Below are 24,062 nucleotides of genomic sequence, written 5' to 3'. Positions count from 1 at the left end.
GTGATGGCACCATGTAACGGCAAAGTACCTCTTTAACTGTATAAGGTGTGGTCCTCTGTAGATGCCAGAGGACCACAAAATTAAGTAGATATATAGTTAACTGGTGAACCAGGAAGAAATCCAATGTAAAACACCATTGCTGCATGAGAAGATTGGAAACACATGAAGCCTGAAGGGATATTCCAAACCGCTGCCCTTGCAAAAGTATGATATGTATCTAAGTCCTCATCGGCTAAACCATGCACATAAAGCCAAGAATGATTTGGAGGGCATAATATTACAAAGACATTTGATCATAAGAAGAATTCTAATTTTGGGATAAGTTCATTAGTTTCATAAATGAGAAAATTTGGGTTTATAAAATTGGCAGGGGCCTCGCGGACACGTTCCCCCAGGAACAAATAATGACGTAGACTCTCCCTCAATGGGGAGATCTTAGGAATGGAAGTTACAAACCTAGGCCATGACCCCGTCCAGGTAAGTATGGCTTCTTGTTGTAATAAAAAGAGAACTGTAGAGTTACAACATACTTATCCCCCTTGCCCGGGAAGAGAAGTTGCAATAGTACTCTTAGACCTGAAAAACATAGAAAAATAATCTTCCACGACCTTATGGTAATCTGTCACAGTTTTTAGTTGTTTTAGGAACACTGAAGATTGTCTTATTGAATATTGACGGAGATATACATTTCTGCCCTATAAAAAGCTTTAGGCCAGTCTGGTCTTCCCAACATGCATTGAGTAGCTTCTTCAAAAGCAATATCATCTTTATTCAATTATGCATAACACATACTCTTGTAGACCTATAATCTTCTTGCCAGTATCTCTGGGCAGAAAGGAAATCAAAGTTTGGGTTTGAGATGATCGCTGTTGCTGACTTCTGTAAACTAGTCAATTGAATAAGCTACCTTATCAGTGGTGCAAGGTTACAGTTGCAGTAAATTTTGGTGCTCGATATTGAGCCTGGAGGGAAATGGTTTACATTGCTTGCTGCCTTGGTCACAAAGCATTCAGTTTTCACCGTTAGATGAAAACCTGATTGGATTCAAGCTAATATCTTTCAACCATTACATCGAACTTAGCTTATTATACACAAATGAAATGTGCCTTCATTTAGATATGGATAACCGTACCTGAACGTGGACACATGGTTGGTTCAACAATAATTAACCGAAGTTAGCCATATGAACACTTTCTTATCAACCTTGTTCATCTCAATCATAACTAGTTCAAGTGACTCAAATAAAACTAGGTATAGAGTTGTTCAATTGTTTATATTCTCATAGAAGTATACAAGACACAATTAAAGCAAAATCGGTTTTGATTCACTTGAATCAACTCATGAACATTATAGCCACGCATTGCAAAAGAATGCATTCCTTATTATTAAATGTATTGTTCACGATAAAGAAATTTTAGAACTTAACCCACTCAAGTATGCAAACGGGTACGCATACCTAAGTAGCCGAACTTGGACTGTGTTTGCCAGTATGCCGACGGGTACGTATATTGTCGTTCACATCCTAACTCAGTTGAATATGGTCCGTGTACGGGTACGCATACCAAAGTTCCCGGGCTTCAACTGACTTCGCTTGTACGCATACGGGTATACATATTATAGCTCCCGGACTTCAACTGACCAACCAGTACGCATAGGGGTATGCATACTAGATTGTCAGTCTTAGACAACACATATGCAAGTACGCATAGTGTACTTATATCCAATCACAGTTAATAGTTCTAAACTCATTTCAATCATTGAAACATTCTCGAAAGATCGGAATAGCTGCCACACACAAACTATTAGCTTCAAAGAAATTTTCAAGTGATCGAATGATCAATATGAAACATTCCGAGTCTACATCAAATTATTGTCTCACATAAATCATGTAAGATGTTCCAAGGAGATTTTCACATGATCATCGTTTTACTTTCGTCAAGAACATAAGATGAACTTGGTTAAAGAGAAATCTTACCAACACATATTTCAAGAAAAATGTAAGCGAATTAAACTCAACTCGAAATCTCAAATGTGCATATACTGAATTCTATATAGCTATACGAATTTTGTCCCAAAAAGGAGATATAGTAGAAATAGACTTTCTAGGTGATAGATGAGTTCAAGTCTCCACATACCTTTTGTTAATGAAGTTCCACAATTTCCCCTTAGTAGTTCTTCGTCTTCAATCGATGAACGTCGTGGAGTCTAAAGCTCAACTACACATTCTATCCTAATCTGAGACTTAACTATAAATAAACTAGAAATCAAGACCTATAGTTTGACAACTAAACTTGACAAACAAGTTTAAGATCGCAACGCTTGCGAGTTCGACCGAACAATTCTCTAACAAAGACAATTGTAAAAAGAAAGAACCACCCCTCTATTCTCAAGCATACTCCTTGTAGGGATCGAATTATGCATAGCAGCCCAAATAATAATACACACGTTTGGAGGTTACGGCTGGTTTATTCAATTACCAAGCGTAAACTCAATTTTTGAAGGTGTTACGGTTGGTGATTGAAGAACTACCAACCGTAAATCTTAAAAACTATTAGAAATATCCAGTTACGGTTCATTTTGTAAACGTAAAATTATTTACATTTAACTAGTTTCGATTTTAACAGTACTATCCTAAGCAAATAATTTAAGTTTAATTTTGAGTTTGATTATGGTTGGCTTTGGCTTAAACATTATCAACCGTAAATAGTTACGGTTGGATACTAGCAACAGATAAACGAATTGTAAGTTACGGCCGACTTGGAATTAAATGGTATCTACCGTACTCAGTTATGGTTGGATACTAGCCATCAAAAAACGAACCGTAACTTATTTACGGTTCGTCTCGTAGGACAACAATCCAACGGTAACTAGTTTGTGATTGGGTTTTCCCAATTTTAACCAGTTACGTTTGGATGTTCTTCAGATACTAACCGTAAATGACCCCTAAGATTGACTTATATGCTAATTGCAATCATGAATGACCCTTACAGTTGGCTTCTAAGGTTAATTCCAGCCTTAAATTGCCCTGAAATGGACATTTGAGCTAAGGGATCAACCATGGTAGGATCTCTCCATCGTGGGGTATCAGTAAAATATGGGTTCACTATCATGTAGAGATTCATCCACCTCCAATTTGCTACTGAAATCACTCATTTTTGGCTGAGTAAATCAAAATCTAGGTTTTTGAAATATATATATATATATATATATATAAACTATATTTTATCTCTCCACCAAAATTAACTCTTAATCTGATTTAATTTTTTACTAACAGGGGGTTAGTTAAATAAGATTTTGAATGACTTCTGGGGAGTTCGCAAATCTACTGTTAGTCCATAGAGACTTTTGGAGAGTCTCTTAATATCTCTTAATATGAATATACTACCCTTAGTAGATCTTATTTTATTTTCGTGTTTGCTGCATTTATTATAAAATTATAAGTTTTTTTTACAAAATTTGGATTGATGTTATTTCACATTTAAATAACTCTTTTCTTTGATCCTATGATAATCATATTAGATAATTTTAATTTGTTGACGATGGCGATTGTGAAAGACATCCGATGGAATAAGTTATGGCATCATTAGATTTCTTTCTAATCACCGACTCAGGTTGATATTAACCGTTGACCTATTAGTCCATGAACATTTAAATTCGAAATACGGGATATAAAAAAATAGTCTATGAAACTGAATTGTCGCATTTAGTATTTGAACGTAAACTAAGTTTCGCTCACTGGGTTGGAATGCATGTATGTCTAATATGTGCAGAATGGGTGCTCTATTCAGCAATACAAGATGCTCTTACATAACTTCTTGAAGTATTTTCCATGCAATAGTTTATTTTCCCCTTATTTTACTTTCAACAACTCATATGTTGAAGCATCATTTTGTCTGATTAGACCACGAATTACAAATGTATAGAAAAGTTCTAACCAAAGCCAAAATGCCAAAATTCCAAAATTATGGACATCTTTGGATCAATCATGCCATGCGTTTCATCTGCTACATTTTTGGTACATCCAAAATGCTAAAATTGTCATGGGGTTTGTGTTCCTGCAATTTTCGTACACAACTCATTTGAGTTCTGCCAAAAAATTATTTCATTTTCAATTCATGCAATTCTGTTGATCAGGTCTTATTTCTGACATACCAAGTTTGTTCTCTAACAAAGTTAAAATTGTTCACTCATTTTCACCTTTTATATATATGCAAAAATAAATCCGATGACCTGTAAGAATAGTTGGGTGGAGAAAGTCTTTTCAGTAGTTCTATTTGAACCGTCTCCAGAAACAACATAAAAACCACCCTCTCAGGATGGCTCTAGTGGGGAGGTAAGATTCAACTTTCTCCGAAAAAGGTGTCGTTTATAACTTGAATTGCACCGAACTCTCTTCAATTTTGTTGAACGTGAGATGAAATCAACACAGGGACGCCATCCCTTTTGGCGTCTCAAAGAGTTCCAAAACCCCAATTTGGTAGGGCTCTAGGAAGTATTTTATGTAATCATAATATCAGGAAGATATAGACCGTAAGATTTATAGTTTTGTTGGTGATCGGTTGATACATCGGACGCCACCAGGGTTGGCATCTGACACCATTAAGGCTGGCATCTTGGTTTTGAACCTTAAATTATTACTACACTTGGGTGTTGAATTTTGGTGACATATCATGATATAAATGTTGGATTTGGACACCTATCTGACTAAGTCTCACATCTCATGTGAGGGGCGGTTTTTACGTTGATCGGTTCTTGACGAATCTTTTAAGGTTCATTGTGCTAACACACACCCCATGTAAGCTGCAAAAGCGTCGATTACAAATTGAATATGGGCTTCTACGTAAACACTGGTAGTCTTTTACCCATCTAAAAAGTCCCAGTCCAGTGTGAGGAAAAAATGGTGAGGGTAATGTAGTAAACTTGTACGAACCCTAATTTTCCATAGATTATGTCACCAATGTAGCTATGAAACTATCGCTAGTCCATCCAATAACCCAGAACACTGGACTAACATCTTTTCTTTTGCAAGCTGATCATTAAGGCACATATGAACATTTTGAAGACTCAAATTTACTAACAAGTTGCAATCATCGATCAGATTTCCAGCTCAGTTTCAGTATTTCTTCCTCTAATTCTCTAGCCTTCAACTGCCAGATCTTTTTTTTCATTGTTACGTTTTTCTGATTTTTTTTTTTTGAATTTATGTTTGTGATTCTTGGCAGTGATTATAAGAGAGAGGCTTTAGTGGGGCACCATAAAATTTAATCTGTTTGATTTCTTGATTAATAGATGGAGATAATATGAATCTAGGTGCCATCTTTTGAATCATAGTAATGAAATTGGTACCCCCGTTAGAAATTGTATGTAAATCTATGATTCAAAAGTATCTGGTATCTTTTGAAATATCTGTTCTTCTCTTTTATTATGGATTTCAGATTGATTTTGTTTTCCCACAGTGATTGAGTCAAAATTACACTTGATATGATCCTATTGATATTTGCTTTATTGGGTTTATTGAGTGCAAAGTTCATGGATTATCCTTCGCAGTTGTGTATACCAATGATGCTGAAATAGAAATTAATTTTTATTTCTAGCGGGGAGATCACGGTAGGTGTAGCATGGTGGATTATTAATTTTTCCAGTCTTGCCAGAAATTGGATCCCCGATGTTTTGAGTGAGTGACAGTCCCTGCATAATCTATCATTTTATGCCGGAGGATGACTATAGGGGTTTGCTTCCAAGCTATTTAGCTCACGATGCCTTGATTTCATGTTTGTAAGCACGGGTAGCCACGTTCCTTCCTACTGACTACACACCGTTTTTTGTATCTTTTTCATCTACTGCAATTGTTTGTACACTGATACATTGTTCGTAGCTGTTAGTAATGTCTACTCCTTAAGTATGCAAGTCTAGTTCTTGGACTTCCAACGTTATATTTTTATCTTGTCCCCTGTCTGCCTGTCATCTATAAAGCATATAGGTTCTCTTGGTATCAATTTTGTGTCGGAAGATGACTAAATGAGAATGCTTTGCCAAGCGTCTTTGCTCTTGAATAATCATCATTCATGTTGTGATCTTGGTGTAGCTCAAACTATGTTTCTCATATACACCCTGTATCCCTTGTATTGGTGTTTTTTTTAGTATTAGACTAGCATTGGTTATTATCTCTGTTATACTATGGTGTGCGATTTTTCAGGAGAATGGAAAAACTAATAGATATAAGCTTGTCATCGAACTGACCATTTTTGTTATAAAACGAGTATAAAAATAGTTCTAAAACAGTTTGTTAATTGTTTTTCCCTTTTCCACCTCATAGATTAAGGAACAGAAGAACCTAAAAAAACCGAAATATTTTTATGTGAATATACATTACAAGTCTCTAATCAGATAATAGAGATATGATCTTAGCGATTGGGCATTGTCAAAAAGTAATGATTTTACATTGAAACCATGCCTGGTCATTAAGTTTGTTTATCTATATTGTCTCTGCGGATCCTTGCAGTTTAAGATCTTATAAAATCAAATACTTCAAAAAGGGAGCAGAGGTAGACTCACTGGTTGTCTCTCGTGAACCAGGGTTTGGACTCAGGTCCCAAAGGCCCCCCTGCTAATCCTTGGGTGGCGAGTCCCATCCTAGTATTAGCGGGGAGGTTTTTTTGGTCCATAGCCATAGGTCTCAACTCTGAATCACACCCTTGAATAAGTACTGGGAAAGCTTTTAGGCTTGTAGATCCCATTCCTGGTAAGTATAGCTTAGTTTGGAGAATGGAAAATTCAATTCTGAATGCCTCCAATAGTGTTTCATTTTGTATGGAAATAGTGCAGCTAGCATTTTGAATTCATATCTTCACCCGGGTTTACCGCTGCAAACAGTATAATGAGTCATAATTGTTCTCCATACACATCTATATAAAAATTGCATTAGAAAGTGCAATTCAAGTGAGAATTTAAGTTACATAAGTTTAGAAAGATGTGCGTTTAACGTCAACAAGCGTCTGATTTGGGTTACTAGAGTTTCACAACAAGCATTGTAAAACTGTTGCTGTTGCTCGTCATCAACAAGACTGATTTGGATTTCGACTACTCCGTGCAGAGCTTCTTACTGTTTTTCTCTCGTTTTTGTGGGTAATAGTTCGAAGAAATAGCCCAGGCTTATGAAGTTCTTAATGATCATGAAAAAAGATGCATACATATAATCAATACGGAGAAGATGCCCTTAAAGAAGGAATGGAAGGAGGTGGTGGCGGTGGTCGCTATCCTTTTGATACATTTGAATCAGTCTTCGGTGGAGGAGGAGGTTTTGGTCTAGAGGACGGAGGCAGAAGCAGGGAGAGGATGTGGTACATAGTACATACTCTTAACGGTTTCTCTAGACTGAAAATAAACTTTCTCTTTTTAGGAACGCATTGTGTTCAAATTGCAACGGGTAAGTCATTTCCGCTCACACTTTTCTTTTTCTTTTTTAATTTTTGTTTATTTTTTATGTTATTTGATGAATATCTGAAGAAACATTTGTTAACCAGGCTGCCCTTAGATGAATATCTCACTCTTCTGTCTTAATCTTTAACACTCAGTCCAAATTACACATTATATTTCAGCATTGAGTATGATAACTTTTGTATATGAAGCTCAGTAGTTGTCAATAGTATGTGCATCCAAATTAACCATCTGTAATTCTTTATGTTGGTAGTTACCAAGAAAGAAGCAAATTTTAGAGATAAAGGAGATTGACTGTAGGACTTTTGCGTAGTTTGGCTTAATATATGATTTTGGTTTTCACATCCTCTGCTTCATTTTATGGTGTTAGTGAATATTGGGTACAACTTACTAGAGTGTAAGAAGATAGTGAGCTCAAACTAAATCAAGAGAGCTAAGATCAAAGCCGGGATCAAAATATCCCCTAAAACAATCAACCTGTCTTCTTTATATTGCGAGATTTGCCTTAAGGGAGCTAAGTACATGTTTTTCCTATGGTGAATAGAATGCTGTCATACTAAGTTACATCTAAATATTCTACACGACGCATGTTCTCTTGAAAGAGATGCATCTAAATATTTTACTGATGCCAGGCCCATGCTTAGAATGTTAGGATCAACGACAATGACAAAAAGGTTAGTGTGCAGAAGCATCAAGCAACTTGTTTGTTGTATGTAGTACACACATGGAGTTGGCTACAGTAATTTATTTCTTACATAGTCTTAGGTTCTATATGGAAAGCTGCTGTCGATGGACGGACTTCTGCTTTTTCCAAACATCATTGCCATGTTCTGTTCTCGAGTTCTTGCAAAACGAAGTTTCGATCAATCTAGGGATGGTTATTGAGTCTGATAATAGTAAAAATGTTCCTTTTTATGGTGACAATATAGCGGATCTGAGAGTTCTTTTCTGAATACTTTTTTTAGTGGGGAGTTCCATTTTTTTTCATACCGCCTATTTTATTTTATCTTTGCAGTAAAGAGTCAAAGAGTGGGGCATCAAGTAGATGTGACGGCTGCCAAGGTTCAGGAATTAAGATATCAACCCGACAAATTTGGCCAGGGAACATGTCTGTCTGTCCAGAGTGCAGAGGCTCAGGTATGCAATGCCAAACATCCAAGTTTTTGATGTGTCGGAAGATGACTACATGGATTTTGCTTTTCCAAGCTATTTATCTCATGATGCCTTGATTCATGCTTGTAAGCTCGGGTAGCCACATTCCTTCCTACTGGCTGCATACAATTTTTTGTATCTTTTTCATCTACTCCAACTGTTTGTGCACTGATACATTGTTTCTAGCTGTTAGTAATGTCTACTCCTTAAGTATGCAAGTCTAGTTCCTAGACTTCCTATGTTCCTAGACTTCCAATGTTCCTGTCTGCCTGTCATCCATAAAGCAAATAGGTTCTCTTGGTATCAATTGTGTCGGAAGATGACTAAATGAGAATGCTTTGCCAAGCGTCTTTGCGCTTGAATACTGTCATTCATGTTGTGGTCTTGGTGTAGCTTAAACTATGTTTCTCATGTACACCCTGTATCCCTTACATTGGTGCCTTTTCTTTTTTTAGTATTACACTAGTATTACATAGCTTAAACTATGCTGTCAGATTTTTCAGGAGAATGGAAAAATTGACAGATATAAGCTTGTCATGGGACTGACCAATATAAACTGTTTTGAAGGATTATTTCTGTTATAAAACGAGTTTAAAAATAGTTCTAAGACAGTTTATTTTGGGCTTTCCATCTTATAGATATTTATGTTTAAGGAAAAAAAACTCTCTTGAAAAACCGAAATATTTTTATGTGAATATACACTTTCCAAGTCTCTGATCAGATAATAGAGATATAATCTTCGTGATTGGGCATTGTCAAAAAGTAATGATTTTACATTGAAACCATGCCTGGTCTTTAAGTTGGTTTATCTATATTGTCTCTCCAGATGCTTGTAATCTGAGATCTTTTAAATTAAATACTTCAAAATGGGAGCAGTGCTAGTCTCACCGGTTGTCTCTCGTGATCCAGGGGTTCGACTTAGGTCCCAAGGACCCCCCTGCTAATCCTGGGGTGGCATCCCATCCTAGTATTAGCAGGACGGGTTTTGGGTCCATGGTCTCATCTCTGAGTCTCGCACCCTAAGATTAATACTGATCGACTTTTTATGCTTGTGGATCCCATTCCTGGTAAGTCTAGCTTTCTGAGTTCTGAAAAAGGAAAATTCAATTCTGAATGCCTGCAATAGTGTTTCATTTTGTATTGATAAAGTGCAGCTAGCATTTTAAATTCATATCTTCACTCTGGGCGGTGAAAGAATGCTACCACTGCAAACAGTATAATGAATCATAATCATTCTTCATAAACATCTATATAAATTGCATAAGAAAGTGCAATTCAAGTGAGAATTTAAGTTACATATGTTTAGAAAGATGTGGGTTTAATTTTTGTTTTTCCAAATCAGTCGACAAGAGTCTGATTTGGGTTACTAGAGTTTCACAAAAAAGCATTGTAAAACTGTTGCTGTTGCTTGTCATCAACAAGAATGATTTGGAGTCCGACTACTCCGTGCAGAGCTTCTTACTGTTTTTCCTCTCGTTTTTGTGGGTAATGAAGTTCCTTGAGACGAAGTTTGCTAGTTGAATTACATGTAGCCTTTAAGAAATGAAAAAAATAAATTCAATTCGGGTTTTAAGATAACAGAAATGATGGATGCTTAGAGATGAGTTTTGCAATAATGTTAAAACTGATGCACATGAATTCATCAGATAACTAACTACAATTGAAGGATCAGAAGATGAACCAATATCATCATTGCCAGTAGAGAGAGACCAGAAGATGGGATTAACCCTAATTCTGTAATGTGGGGAGTACATAAAACTAGGGTTAATTGTCTCTCTACTGGCATCTTTTGATCCTTCAATTGTAGTTAGTTATCTAATGAGTTTATGTACATTGTCTCCTCCCACATCCCAACCAGATTCAGTTTTAACATTATTTCAAAATTCATCTCTAAGCATCCATCATTTCTGTTATCTTAAAACCCTAAAACCCGAATTGGATTTATTTTTCTCATTTCTAAAGGGCTACATGTAATTCAAAGAAATAGCCCAGGCTTATGAAGTTCTTAATGATGTTGAAAAATAGATATATATGATCAATACAGAGAAGAGGCCCTTAAATAAGGAATAGGTACATACTCTAAAGGTTTCTCTAGAAGGCTTATATAATGGGACTGAAAAGAAACATTCTCTTTCTACAAACTTATTGCATTCAAAGTGCAACGGGTAAGTCATTTCCGCTTACACTTTTTTGATGAATATCTGAAGAAACATTTGTTAACCAGGCTGCCCTTTGATGAATATCTCACTTTTCTGTCTTAGTCTTAAACACTCAGTCCGAAATACAAATTAAGATAACTTTTGTATATGAAGATCAGTAGTTGTCAATAGTATGTACATCCAAATTAACCATCTTTAATTCTTTACTGTAGGTAGTTATCAAGAAAGAAGCAAATTTTAGAGATACAGGAGATTAACTGTAGGAGATTAACTATGGTGAATACAATGCTGTCATACTAAGTTATATTTACTTGTTCTTTACTGGAGATTAACTGTAGGAGATTAACTGTAGGAGATTATAAGAGATGCATCTAAATTGTATGGAATACTTAACTGATGCCAAGCCCATGCTTAGTACGTTATGAACAATGACAAAGATAAAAAGGTAAGTGTGCAGAAGCATCAAGCAACTTGTTTAGTTGTATGTAGTACAAACATTAAGTTGGCTGAAATGATTTGTTTCGTACATAGTCTTAGGTTCTGTATTGAAAGCTGCTGTTGATGGACGAATTTCTGCTTATTCCAAACATCTGATTGCCGTGTTCTCCTCTCGAGTTCATGCAAAACGAAGTTTCGGTCAATTCGCAATCTCTAGGGATGGTGAGTGAGTCTGATAATACTAAAAATGTTTAATTTTGTGGTGACAATATAGCGGATCAGAGAGTTCTTTTCTGAATACACTTTTTTAGTGGGGAGTTCCCTTTTTTCATACAGCCTATTTTATTTGATCTTCGCAGTAACGGGTCAAAGAGTGGGGCATCAAGTAGATGTGCCGGCTGCCAAGGTTCAGGAATGAAGATATCAACCCGACAAATTTGGCCAGGAATGATCCATCAAATGCAACATGTCTGTCTGTCCAGAGTGCAGAGGCTCAGGTATGCAATGCCAAGCATCCAAGTTTTTGATGAGTTGTTAATTTGTTATGGTGACCGTGAAGGATCCTTATTTTCGTTGCTTATTTATGGTAGGTGAGGTCATCAACGAGAAAGATATGGTAGGTGAGGTCATCAACGAGAAAGATAGAGATGTCAACAGTGCAAAGGGAACAAAGTTACCAAGGAAAAGAAGGCGCTAGAGGTACATGTTGAAAAAGGAGTGCAGAACAGATAAAAGATTGTGTTTGAGGGACAAGACTATTTGGTCCAGAAATTTCCTTTTTGTAGAATGCCCTGAGGACCATTGCAGATTCTTTTCGAACCCTGCACAACTCAAACCCGTACAACTTAATCATTTTGGCTTATGTGGTCGAGTTATTGTTTCAGGTGTGATGCATAAAGTGCAAGTAGACCTTGAATTTTATCTCATATTTTTCTTGCAATTATCAGAGGAAATATCTTTGGAACACATACGATGTGCAGATCCAATCATGTAAAGAAGTTGCAAAAAGCTTCTGGAGATGGATGCTGACTTTTTTGATTCAGATGCTACGGGGTTAACACTTATCATGGAAATCTAAGAGTTTGGATACTGGAAACTGTTGAGCTGAGCTCCAGAGGGAACAACATAATTGTCAATAATTAGAACAGATAACAATATGTAGATCTTCTTATTCAGCATTTCTTCGTCAAATCAATCTCCGCAAAGGTTGCCTATTTTGCTAGAGGTTTTGGTGATATGCACAGATAACAATATGTACATCTTCTTTATAAGTGAAGGCTGCAGAAAGCTTGATTGTGCATTACTTGGAGGTGATAATCCTGTTCTTTAAAAAGATTGGAAAGCACACACCAAGTATGAGGAATACAGAGAAACTGATGAACAGATTTGCTGGTTCTGGAAGGTTGTGATGGTATATCCATGGAGGTGCATAGGCAGCTTCTTTTCTTCTGGTCCTCAGTGAAATACCTACCAGGTAAATGGTTTTACTGGTTTGCCATATCTTTTGACAATCTTCAAGACTTCCGGTTTTCCCACACATGCTTGCCGTCATCCCACGCATGCTTCTTCGGATTTTCACTTCCATATTTCCCATCTTTACACAACAGCATCTCTTTTATTTGCCAAAAAGCATGTAGGCTGTAGTTTTGGATTTCTGTGAAATACCACTTGCTACTGGTAATTAGCTATGTTGCCCAACATATGTACATTGAATGTTTCCCACCAGGCACTGGCGTTGCTCAGGCTAACCCTATGTGGAGTTGAGTGACAACTGTCCACAAATTAACGTTTTTTATGCAGAAGATCAATATGATGTTTGGATAACCGAAAATTCAATTGTTCAATGCCAGAAATATTCTTACACTTGTGAAGCATTGAGCTTTATCAAGTCTGGTTCTCCGGCCTATAACTCCATCCACCTATGTAATATCAAAGTCAGGATGGTCGAGTGGTCTAAGGCGCCAGACTCAAAGAGGGCGTGGGTTCGAACAGCTTCTGACATTTCACATTTTTGGGTTCAGATTTTTTTTTTCTTATGGTTGTTTGGTTTTCAGAACTTTTTTGTTTTGTTTTTGTGGTTATGCTCAATTTTACGGTAATACACCTGTTCAATATGATTGACTAGCCATTTTTACATAGCATTTTTCTATAGCTATGTGAAAAAGAAGGTTGATCCCGGTCGGGATAAAATTTTGAACTTTTACATAGTATTTTTCTTTTTCTTCTTTTAAAGCGCCCAGTGTGCAGAAGGTCTGTTCTTACCAGACTTTGGCCACTGGGCAAGACCTACTTTACAAGTTTCTAGGAACAAAAGAAAAATTACAAGCAACAAAGAAGGATCTAAAGTAATCAGGAAGGAGACTCCCCTTCTGCAAATCTATATCACTATCAATAGCAGCAACAATATATTAAAACTAGAGCAACAAAGATAATAATTTTGTACTCGTTAAACTCCATGCTTTACTTTCCACTTCTTCACCACTCAACTGAACCATACTATCTTTCAAAAAGAAATATCTTTCCATTTACTTAGCATATCTATATCTGCATTTAAATGTACATGCTGATAGCAAGGCAAAGTAAGGCTATCCTCGAAGACATCCCATCCACCATTAGCTAAGAACATCTCAGGACGCTCCCTGACTTCACTCACCAATTCCATCCAGTTTGGGCTCAAACTGTTAACATAGTACTTCACGTCAGCTCTGTTCAGCCATTTTTTTTATGCCACTAAGATATCCCAAGGGAACTGAGCCGATTTCAAGCACATCACGCTCTAAGTCTTTACAATTTCGATTCTGTCAGGTCTAATGAGTGCCAGGTTAACAATCTTGATGTCGAATAGCGGCACCACAGAGTAAGGTTGTTCTTCAAGCACAACTAGCGCAGAATAATTAGTCAGGCAAAACCACATAGTAAGGTTGTATACCAATGGGACAGTCCCCAGGAAATTCGAACTCGCCTAGCTTCTCAAAATATACACTGTTATAAGGAAATCTAACCTTGCAAGTCCTCTTGAGTTTCTGGAAATTTGTCTTCTAAATCATTGTTGCGGCTATTGCTAAACCTGGTTTTCCTAATGTTGTCAGAACTCACCGGGGTTGGCACCAAACAGAACTGGATATCCTTGGTTTCTTTATTCCCCACCGTGAAAGGGTGCTTCAAGCGGAATTGCAAGACAGGCGGCTCCTTCTTGATTCCGAACCGATAGAAATACGCTTCGACGTCATCATGCATGAAAACTTGGCGGAAACCGCAGGTTGAGTATACGAACCCGTTAAAATGTGCCTGCCTCTCCGGTTTCTCCTATGCAGGGAAAGATCTTGACGCCAGTTAACTTTGTAATAATTATGTTGCCTACTTCCGATCGGTGGACCTGTTCCCCTAGACTTTCTGACAGAAGTATCTTTTGTGCATCTCTTGACAGTTTCTCTCCAACCAGTTACCAAGTACTGCCTGATTCTTCATACGAGCTGTCTCCTCGTTAATCTCACGTAAATTCACAAGCGTGGAGGGGGGAACAGACTTTTCAGTTCGCTTTGAGGATCCGTACGTATACCTCCATTGCAAACAGATGCAGCAAAAATCTACCTACTTTGGATGAAAATTTTGAACGGAAGAGGAAACCGGAAATCAAAAAGAATCTTTCTCCGGTGTGTATGTGTATGTGTATTATTTATATATATAATATATAGCTATGAACCCTGATTTTATAGGAGTCCAACAGCCAAAGTACTTTTGACAGTGACGGCTCGGAAGAAATCCCGCTTGCATCTCGGTGTCGGCAGATTTGGAGCCGACGTGAAAGATTACTAATAGGGAGGTCCATCACCCATGGAACGGTACACCCCTGAACAAATTGGTAACCCCATTAGTATCCAGCGCCCACATGGTGTAGTTGTTAATCGCACCCGTGCATCTATGGGAAGCAACCGTTTTCCTACACTGCTCAAGGCTAAGGCTCATTATCCCAAATTGCTTGACATTTCTTAGACCAAGAACTTGTTTGTTTGCAGCTGACTCGGCGTCTGAATCTGAGTCAACCCCTGACTCGGACCGAGTCAGCAGTCAGACCGTTTGTTTTCCATTTTGAGTCAGATCTGACTCGACCTCTGACTCAGACATAACCCCTGACTCGGACTCATTTGAGTCAGGTAACAAAATACCCCTGACTCATGGAACCAAACCACTGACTCACTTATTTCAGAGTCAGATGAGTCAGATCTGACTCAAAACAAACATATCGACTCAGATCCAGATGAGTCAGGTGATTTCACTCAGATCCAGATGATTCAGATCCAGACGACTCAGATGAGTCAGGAGTAAACAAACATGGTGCAACTCTAATGCTCCCCTAAGAGTATATGTGTTGGGAAAATATTTAGATTTGTACAACTTTGCCCTCAGCTGCCCAGTTTCATAATGAATTCTAAAAACAAAAAAGTCCATTTATTTTTTTGTCATATCTGACTTTTTGAAATTGACATCAGGTGTCTTCACACTAACAAAGACAACAAACTCCTTTCCGTCGACTTTCAAATACGTAACAGTTCTGGTTAAACACGACGATGTTTCCCCTAATTTCCATTCCCATGAGCTCTCCTGTAAATCTGTGACTCCTTGTTGATCTTCTAATTCTCTACGAAACTGTGAATCGGGAATGAAAAGAAGCATGTTCAAATCTTTTGGCTGAAACCATATATGTTTGATCAAGCAGAATTCCCGTGAAATCTGCCGGCACATCCCGCTCTTCGTTTCTAGATTCCATCAACTCCATGCTATCTTCAAAAGTATTCGTAGCAGAAAGAGGTTCATCCATGCAGTCCTCATAATCAGAAGTTGTGCACGATATATCTGACGAATAATCCTCATTTCTGGAAGAATCGGATTTAAAACTATCGTCATTCTTATGATTATGAAAAATCTTTTCTAACCGATCAGCAATCGTCTTCATCAAATGTTTGGGATTTTCCGGGGTACAGCTTTAGTGTTTAAAATATCATGAAATGGTTCTGGAGACCTAACATTTTCCCTTGAATGTGAAGGACAAGGCAATAGAGGGCTATTGTCTCCTCCGCCCAGTGACAGGCTGAGAAGAACCTTACCTAAATTTATTCAACAAAATATAATTTTACTACTCAAGCAACTTAACATGATTCACAATCTTAAAGGATGAAGTTCTTTCTGTAACTTCCTTCTATAAAAATGCCCATTTCGAAACATAATCTCATTGCATAGAAATTGAATTGTAAAAAAAAACCAATTCTAGGTTCAATCAAGGTTTTCAATCCTAAAATGTTCGAACCCTGAAAACTAAACATGAATATAATTATAACTTGAAAGAGTAAAAAGTGAAAACATACCAGAATCCTTGCCATTAAGAGAAAACCAAGTGGGAGGCAGAGTTTGTTTATCTTCATTAATCACAGACCATACTGGAACCCTAACCTTGCCCAATAACTCACCATGAACATTATGATTAAAAAAAACATGATCTTCTTCATTGTTATTATATTCATAAACAGAAACAATAAGTTGATCATCCATATCATGTACCCTAAACACAAACTCTTCGTTCCATACTGGATTCTTCGAAACTCTTGTGTTTCGATTTGTATTTACCAACTTGTAACTTCACCACCAACGCATTTAAATTTTTTGCTCCTTGCAAAGTTGATGATGATAACTCCTTAGCTTCCAGTACATACACGTAAAGTCTCATTTAATCCTGAGTTTTTCTGGGTTGATGATCACATGGAAAAAACCAAAAAACAAAATGAAAAATAATAATAAAGAAAAAGGAAACTAACGATGGAATAGAATCCTTTTTCTAGTACCTTGGAGGGACATCCATTTACAAAGCCCAAAAACCGAATGTAAATTAGTACTATTTTGGTTTTTCGGTTTTTTTATGTTACGAAATCTGTAAACGTAGTACTAGTTGTTTCTTTCCGTTTCCTAATGATGCAATTGATATTATTGCTATCACGAATCTTGGAACAATGATTCTCCACCGTTATGTATTCTTTTAAACCTCAATTTTAATTAGGTAATTTAATAGATTATGGGTCGTTCAAACCCATCAAAGAAAAAAAAAAGAGCCCAACGTTGTTATGCTTGTTTTGTATGAAATCGGGATTTTAGACCTTAAGTCTTTCTTTCTGACTGTCTTGTTGTGCATCTATTTTTAAGGTCATATGCATGAATGGGGAACCCTCGCTTCGGGATCTGGAAACAAAACCTGTTTAGTGTCCGAAAATGGACTGAAATTGGATTGTTAAATAAAAAGTTTGAACGTCTATAAAATAGTTTTCGTCCGTGACATAGTTCAAACAACCCGTCCTTTTTGGTAAAAATATTGGATGCTTAGTTTTGAGAGAGAGGTTTCACTATTCAGTGTGTGCTTACTGTTGCACGGAGTGAAGCTTGTTGGAAAAATTGGCACCCCGAGCGCAGTGGAATACAGGATTACAAAGGGCAATTGGTGATTTGAACCAAACATGGAAGAAATAATAAAGACAAAAGATAAAAAAGCACAAACAACCACAACACAAGATATACGTGGTTCACCTTTACAGGCTACATCCACGACCAACACCACCAGAAAACTTGTATTAAATCAAAGACCATTGCATGCTCTTTCCGCAACTCAAGACAAGACCCAAAGAGTTAACAAGACATACCCGAGAAAACCATTGGAGAAACCATATAAATCAACTCTCTAACATTCGCCAAACCAGCCTCGTGTCTTCTCTTTTACACCGTCTTCATAGCTGCTACTAACAGAGGAGAAACATGGATACACTAGAAACTTGGTTTAGAGAAAATCCCCAAACCTTAAACACTTGAACACCAAAATCCTCTCTCTTCAAGTTTTTCTCTCACACTGATATTGACCTTCACGATAACACTCGATCCTCCCCACCAAAGAGACCAAAATCCTAATCAAAAAGATTTACCACTCTTCTAGGTTGGATAGTTTACAAACCTACAATTATAGTCCTATATATAGAGAATACAAACTTGGCTCATAAGAATCTGTTAGAGCATATCTCGGTCAACCTCGCATGCGTTGTTATATCAAACATGTTTTTCAATGTTAGTGATCAAAACTATGAGTCTTGATTTCTAGTCTACATAGCTAAGTCTCGGACTAGGATAGAAAAGTGTAGTTGAGCTCAAGGAATTCATGGCGATTCATCATACAACGACGAAGATCTAATCAAGGAACCGTGGAACTTCATCAACAAAAAGGTATGTGGAGACTTGAACTTATCTATCACTCAAAAGTATATATATTCTATCTCCTACTTCTTATGAGAAAAAAGTCGTATGTTATATAAACTGGATCATACACATTTGATATTTCGAGTTGAGTATACTCTACTTATCTATATCTCGAAATCATGTGTTGGTAAAGCGTTTCGCTTTGATCAGGTTTATCTTCACCTAGTGACAAAAGTCATAATGTTTCAATCACTTTGAAAATTGCTTTGACGAGAAATAGTGTAAAAACTATATAACGTCCTCTAAGAATGTCTCAATGTTGGAATGAGAGTTTAGGTCTATATAACCAATGATGGATATAAGCATTGTGTGATAACATATATGTGCATAAGTCCTATTCCTTAATCTGAAGTTTGCGAACTTTGTTGATTGAGAGAAACCATAGGAATTGGCTTTTCCAATTCCGCGAACTGACGAAAGTTCTTTTACCGAGAATTTCAGCTGGAATTTCCAAAAACTCGATTGCGTGTTCAGTCTGCGAACTGGCGGAAGTTCTCTTTCCGAGAAATTCTGCTGAGTTTGGAAAACTGTGCCGATTGCCTTAAGTCCGCGAACTTGTTTGCGAACTTTAGTGGGTTATGATCTAAAAATGTGCTTTGAACATGAAACTTAAATTACTAAGGAATGCAGTATGCAAACCGTGGATATAAAGTTCATGAGACGATTCAATCGAATCGAATCATCTTTGTGTTTTAATTGTGTCTTGTGTAGTTACATAAGATCTCATACCAATTGAACAACTCTCTAACTAGTTCATTTGAGTCAATTGAACTAGTTATGGTGAAGAAGAACAAGGTTAATATGAAATGCTCATATGGTTAACCTTTTGGGTTACTATGTTGAACCAACATACACGTACACGTTTGGGCACGGTTTTCACAAACCCAGTAAACGTATATCTCAACTGTGTGTGACAAGCTAAGTTTTTGATCTAACGGTTGAGAAATATTGGCTTGATCTAACGGTTGAGAAATATTAGCTTGATCTAACGTATATCTCAACGTATATCTCATAGCAATCTAAATATATACATATTGATGTTGAAACTACATATTGATATGCTAATAACTAGGTATGATGATACACATACTGATATGTGTCCCCACATATGAATATGTAATGCTAATAACTACTTATCAATGCAAATATCACTACATATCAATATGTCGAACTACATGTACTTATTAATATATATTTTTATTCGACAAAATATGTACTGCAAGTTTACCTGATACTCATAAAGATCAATATCCTTTAGGAACTCAGTACATATCTTTGTATGATTCCACCTAGACACTCTTCCCACATACATTCCTTCAGGTTCTGTCACTACATCCTCGGGCGCTACCAAAATGGGTATGCTCCGCAAACCATAGCTGCAAGTATTGATATGAAGTGTTAGATATACTATAAAAATGTAGAAAACACACAAAACAAAAAGATTTTTAAAGTAGAATAAACAAATAAATAGATTCTTACCAACAAATAAACAGCACAACCATTTGTGTGTTCTACGGATTCCACGTTTTCATTCAGCTCTTTCTCTAAATGAGAATGGATGAGGTCAGGCCATGAAATATTCTTGTCCTTCTCAAGATCAAGAACGAAACCAATATATTTTTCAGTCAAAACGTTTGCATCACTTGTTGCGAAAAATAATGAAGTGCACATAAATAAGAAGATAGGCCTAACAAGATCTTCAACATCTTCCTCAGATTATTCAGAATCTTCATTTGATTGATCACCCACGCTTTGCTTTTTTTTAGAGAAAATCTTGACCTCTCACGTAACATCGTAACATTTTGGTCATTGCATCTTCAATCTTCAACCAATGTTCCAACTCAAATTTTGTGTACCAGAACATTAGGAACAGGTTCCCGTATGATGCTTCAGAAATCAGCTTCAGCTGCAACTCACTCAACATAAGTTTTTCAGTGGTCTTAATAGTCTTTGCAATCCCCACAAGCCCCTGAAACCGCCACGGTATAAACTTCATGGTTTTCCAGCTCCTTTGCTTATTACCACCTACACAATAACAAGAATCTAAAACTATTACGGTACATATCAATATACCATATTAACATGTAGTTATAACATAAATATGTAGTTGTAATATCTACCAAGTACTTGAAACTACATATTATTAACAGTACATATTATTAGCAGTAAATATTAATATGTAATGGTAGATATCACTACAAGAATGTAAGTATCTACCTCTACATATTGATATGTAATAATAGATACCACTACGTATTATTATAAGTACATATCAACATGTAATGGTAGATAGCACTACAAGAATAGAAGTATTTACCCCTACATATTGATATGTAATAGTACTTGAAATCACATATTTCATATGCCATGTATCTACTGTGATACATGGGAAAGTGAACATTAAAATCACCTTATTCGATTAGTTTCACCATTTACGGGGGTCGAGGGGGCAGCGCCCCCTCGTTATTAAGAATTAATTTGGTTTAACACTACAAACACTTTTTACTGTATCAAAAACACTACATACCTTCTTTCAGGGGTATATTTGCTCCCCCCTTTTGTTTTTCCCTTTGCTTTTGCTTGCGGTGAAGGAGTAGCAGCTCTCATGACAAGTGCTTTGTTCCCCTGTGCTTGCGGTGAAGGAGTAGCAGCTTTTGCCGCCTTTTTCCCTTTTGCTTTAGTAGTTGCCGCTGCTGCTTTTCTTTTGCTTTTTGCTTTAGGAGTTGTTGTTGCTTTCTTTCTTTTGGTTTTTGCTGTAGTAAACCAAAAACAACATCAAAACAAATATCCTACATATTGATATGTAGTGTCCAACAATATCAAATATCCTACATATTAATACGTAGTGGTATCGATATGCAAATCTACCAACACTACATATGAATCACACACTGCATATTAATATGTTGTGTCAAATTACATACACAACAGATGAAAACATATCAATATGTAATCACAGAGATGTTGTAATTCTATTGAACAAAAAAACATATGAATCACACACTGCATGTCAATCTATTGTGTCAAATTACATACACAAGAGATGAAAACATGTAAAACATATGACTCACAGAGATGTTGTGATTCTATTGAACAAAAAACATATGAATCACACACTGCATGTCAATATGTTGTCTCAAATTACATACACAACGTATGAAAACATGTTTACCAGACACTACATACAAATATGTAGTGATTCTATTGAGCATAGAAATCAAAAAGAAAATCGACAACAACTTACATATTTTCTGATCGACATGTTTCTTCCTCTTTGTTGGTGAAGGAGTAATAACTTTACTCTTACTTCTTGTTATTGGTAAAGGAGTAACAGAAATGGGGTTTTTTTCGGGGTTTCTTGTTGGTGAATCATCATCGATTTTTCTTTTTCTTTTTGCTGGAGAAGGATTTTCTTCTGTAATTGTCCTCTTAATTTTTCTATTCAATACCATTTTCTCTCTTCAATTGAATGAAATGAAAATTAGGTCTGAAAGTTATGAAAATTAGGTTTTCTATAACTGTTATTGATAGATTTTCGATTTCAAATTTCGGTAACTGTTGTTGATGACCTTTATCGATTTTGTTTTCCTGTAACTGATCTCAAATTTCGGTAACTGAATTTCTGCAACTGTTGAAAGAAGAGAGAGAACTGAGAGAGAAGAAAACTGAAAACTGAGAAAAAAAAGAACTGACATAATCTCGTGTTATGGGTATAAAGGTAATTGCCGTTGCTTTTAAACTTTTTTGGACCAGCGGATAATTTTTTTTATCCCGCTGGACTATACAGTAATCCCGGGTCGGGTTTCTGGACTAAACAGGAAATGACTCATATAACATTTGTTTGTCTGTGGGGCGTGGGTATAATGGACGCTTGAATGGGGCGTGTACAAAGATTACATCCGGTGTGGGACGGTGATATAACCAACACCCCTCATGGGACGGGTGTAAACCTAACGCCCCATACAAAATGACGATGACGTGCGAAGATTATACCAATACCTTTTCTAAGTGGGAGTATGGGACTACCTTATAGTGTTCGCATGTTAGTAGCGTGCATATACTTCACGCCCGTGTAGGCGGACCCTATATCAACGTTTCTATGAAGCGCTCATTATAGCCACGCCTCACCAACTGCTCTGGGATTATACACCCACTTCAACTGAAACGTAACTTTAAAGCTTTCCTGTTAATAAACGAACATTTAAACTATGCTCGACCAAATTTGGTTTTGGTCCGGGTTTCAGACCAAATATATTATGATATTTGGTTATAGTATGATTTTTATTCTTTAGTACGTTCCACTGTGTATGGTTTTTGGACCAAAAATTTGGTTTTAGTCGTCCATTGTGGATGCTCTAAATGGACTAAATAACTAGTTCAGGTTATTTTGGTCTTTGATATGGCTGGCCAAAGAGATGTAATGCTTTTGGGCGCAATGTCGCTAAAAAAGATTATAGGTCCAAACCTCTCTCTACCAATGAAAGAAAGATGCAAAATGAAAACGATCCTATAAGTGAAACTCAAAATGCAGCATGAAACCATACTTACCTGGACGCGGTGTATATGGCTGATCATGAAGGGTCATGGCCTAGATTAGTGACTTCCAATGCACTTTGGAAGGGCGCTCGTCTAAGATGTCCCCATTAAGGGAGAGTCTACGTCATAATTTGTTCCCGAGGGGAACGTGTCCGCGCGGCACTTTGGGTTCTTGCAAAACCCAAAGTCTGTTTTATCATTTCTGTCACTCTACTGGTAGACTTGAAACTCGCTCCAACCCCTTTATACCCTTCCCCCATGTTTTAATTACTCTGTGATTTGGATGGGGGCATATATGTTCTTAATTCATTAGAGCTGATTCTCCGAGGCATAAATCACTATAAGAACATTTTGGATTCTGGTTTATACACAAGGCTTTTAGACTTTGTCTCCCCACTTAAAATGTATGAAATCTAACATTTTTTTGATTCTAGTGCAAAGGCCTGGCACACCCCCACCAAAACTAAAAAAAAAAGAGTCAGTGATCTTACATAGGACCTAATGTTTTTGAAGTTCTTCCGGCTTGATTTGTCAAGTGCATGCCAAAATTTTGAGTATTGCCCCCCAGTCTTCTTTGGTACGTACCAAAATAGCCTTTGCAGGAAAAAAAGAAAAATGAGCTCATATGGGCACTCGGAAAATTATGGCTTGTAATATCATCGCTTGAGAGGTACTTTCATCCCGGTGATATTTAAACAAACGGAATTCATACTAAGTGATCGTTGTGGGACTATAAATTTTAAGACAGGATCCTTTGAAGCTATAAGTAAAGACTTAAGTCTAGCTCACAAGCAGATGGCAATTTGTGGTGATTTTAGGAATGTCATTGAGATAGGCCTTGTTTCATGTCAGACATTTGTGTGTATTTATTGATCTGGATGTGGAAAAATAGATTAGAGAGCATTATTTTTAGGTGATAGACGTCGTAGACAGTTTGTTTGTTGCAATATTTGAGAGTTTGAATGAAAACTGCAAGAAAAAACTTGAGGCCATTGGGAAGCAGTGTCCCTCTAAAGCACCCAAGGAATGAGAGTTTAGGTCTATATAACCAAT

The 24,062-nt window shown here is 36.8% G+C and overlaps 1 protein-coding gene, 1 non-coding gene and 1 pseudogene across 14 annotated transcripts; 2 read left to right on the top strand and 1 right to left on the bottom strand.

Moving 5' to 3' along the window:
• Window positions 1-366: 366 nt before the first annotated feature.
• Window positions 367-485, bottom strand: LOC113343138 (annotated as a pseudogene).
• A 4,484-nt stretch (window positions 486-4,969) lies between these two features.
• On the top strand, window positions 4,970-13,389 carry LOC113343123 (chaperone protein dnaJ 2-like). 13 transcript variants are annotated; one of them, XR_003357048.1, is made up of 7 exons: window positions 4,970-5,775; window positions 7,133-7,426; window positions 8,453-8,574; window positions 10,961-11,193; window positions 11,280-11,408; window positions 11,546-11,683; window positions 11,777-13,389. XR_003357048.1 is itself a non-coding variant. In XM_026587421.1 (3 exons), the coding sequence occupies exons 1-3, from the start codon at window positions 7,183-7,185 to the stop codon at window positions 11,804-11,806; spliced, it is 396 nt and encodes a 131-aa protein (XP_026443206.1). In that variant the 5' UTR covers window positions 4,970-7,182; the 3' UTR covers window positions 11,807-13,389. The 13 variants fall into 13 exon arrangements, 1 of the variants encoding a protein (XP_026443206.1); XR_003357044.1 differs by having other exon boundaries at window positions 4,970-5,785; XR_003357053.1 differs by having other exon boundaries at window positions 4,970-7,426; window positions 11,777-11,885; window positions 12,134-13,389.
• A 9,624-nt stretch (window positions 13,390-23,013) lies between these two features.
• Window positions 23,014-23,176, top strand: LOC113343137. Its single transcript, XR_003357057.1, has one exon. It is a non-coding gene; the product is annotated as a U1 spliceosomal RNA (small nuclear RNA).
• Window positions 23,177-24,062: the final 886 nt, after the last annotated feature.

Source organism: Papaver somniferum, unplaced genomic scaffold (genome assembly GCF_003573695.1).
Source record: "Papaver somniferum cultivar HN1 unplaced genomic scaffold, ASM357369v1 unplaced-scaffold_54, whole genome shotgun sequence".
NCBI classification, from domain to species: domain Eukaryota; kingdom Viridiplantae; phylum Streptophyta; class Magnoliopsida; order Ranunculales; family Papaveraceae; genus Papaver; species Papaver somniferum.
The sequence above is the reverse complement of the archived record's forward strand: the minus strand, read 5'-3'. Positions and strand labels throughout refer to the sequence as shown.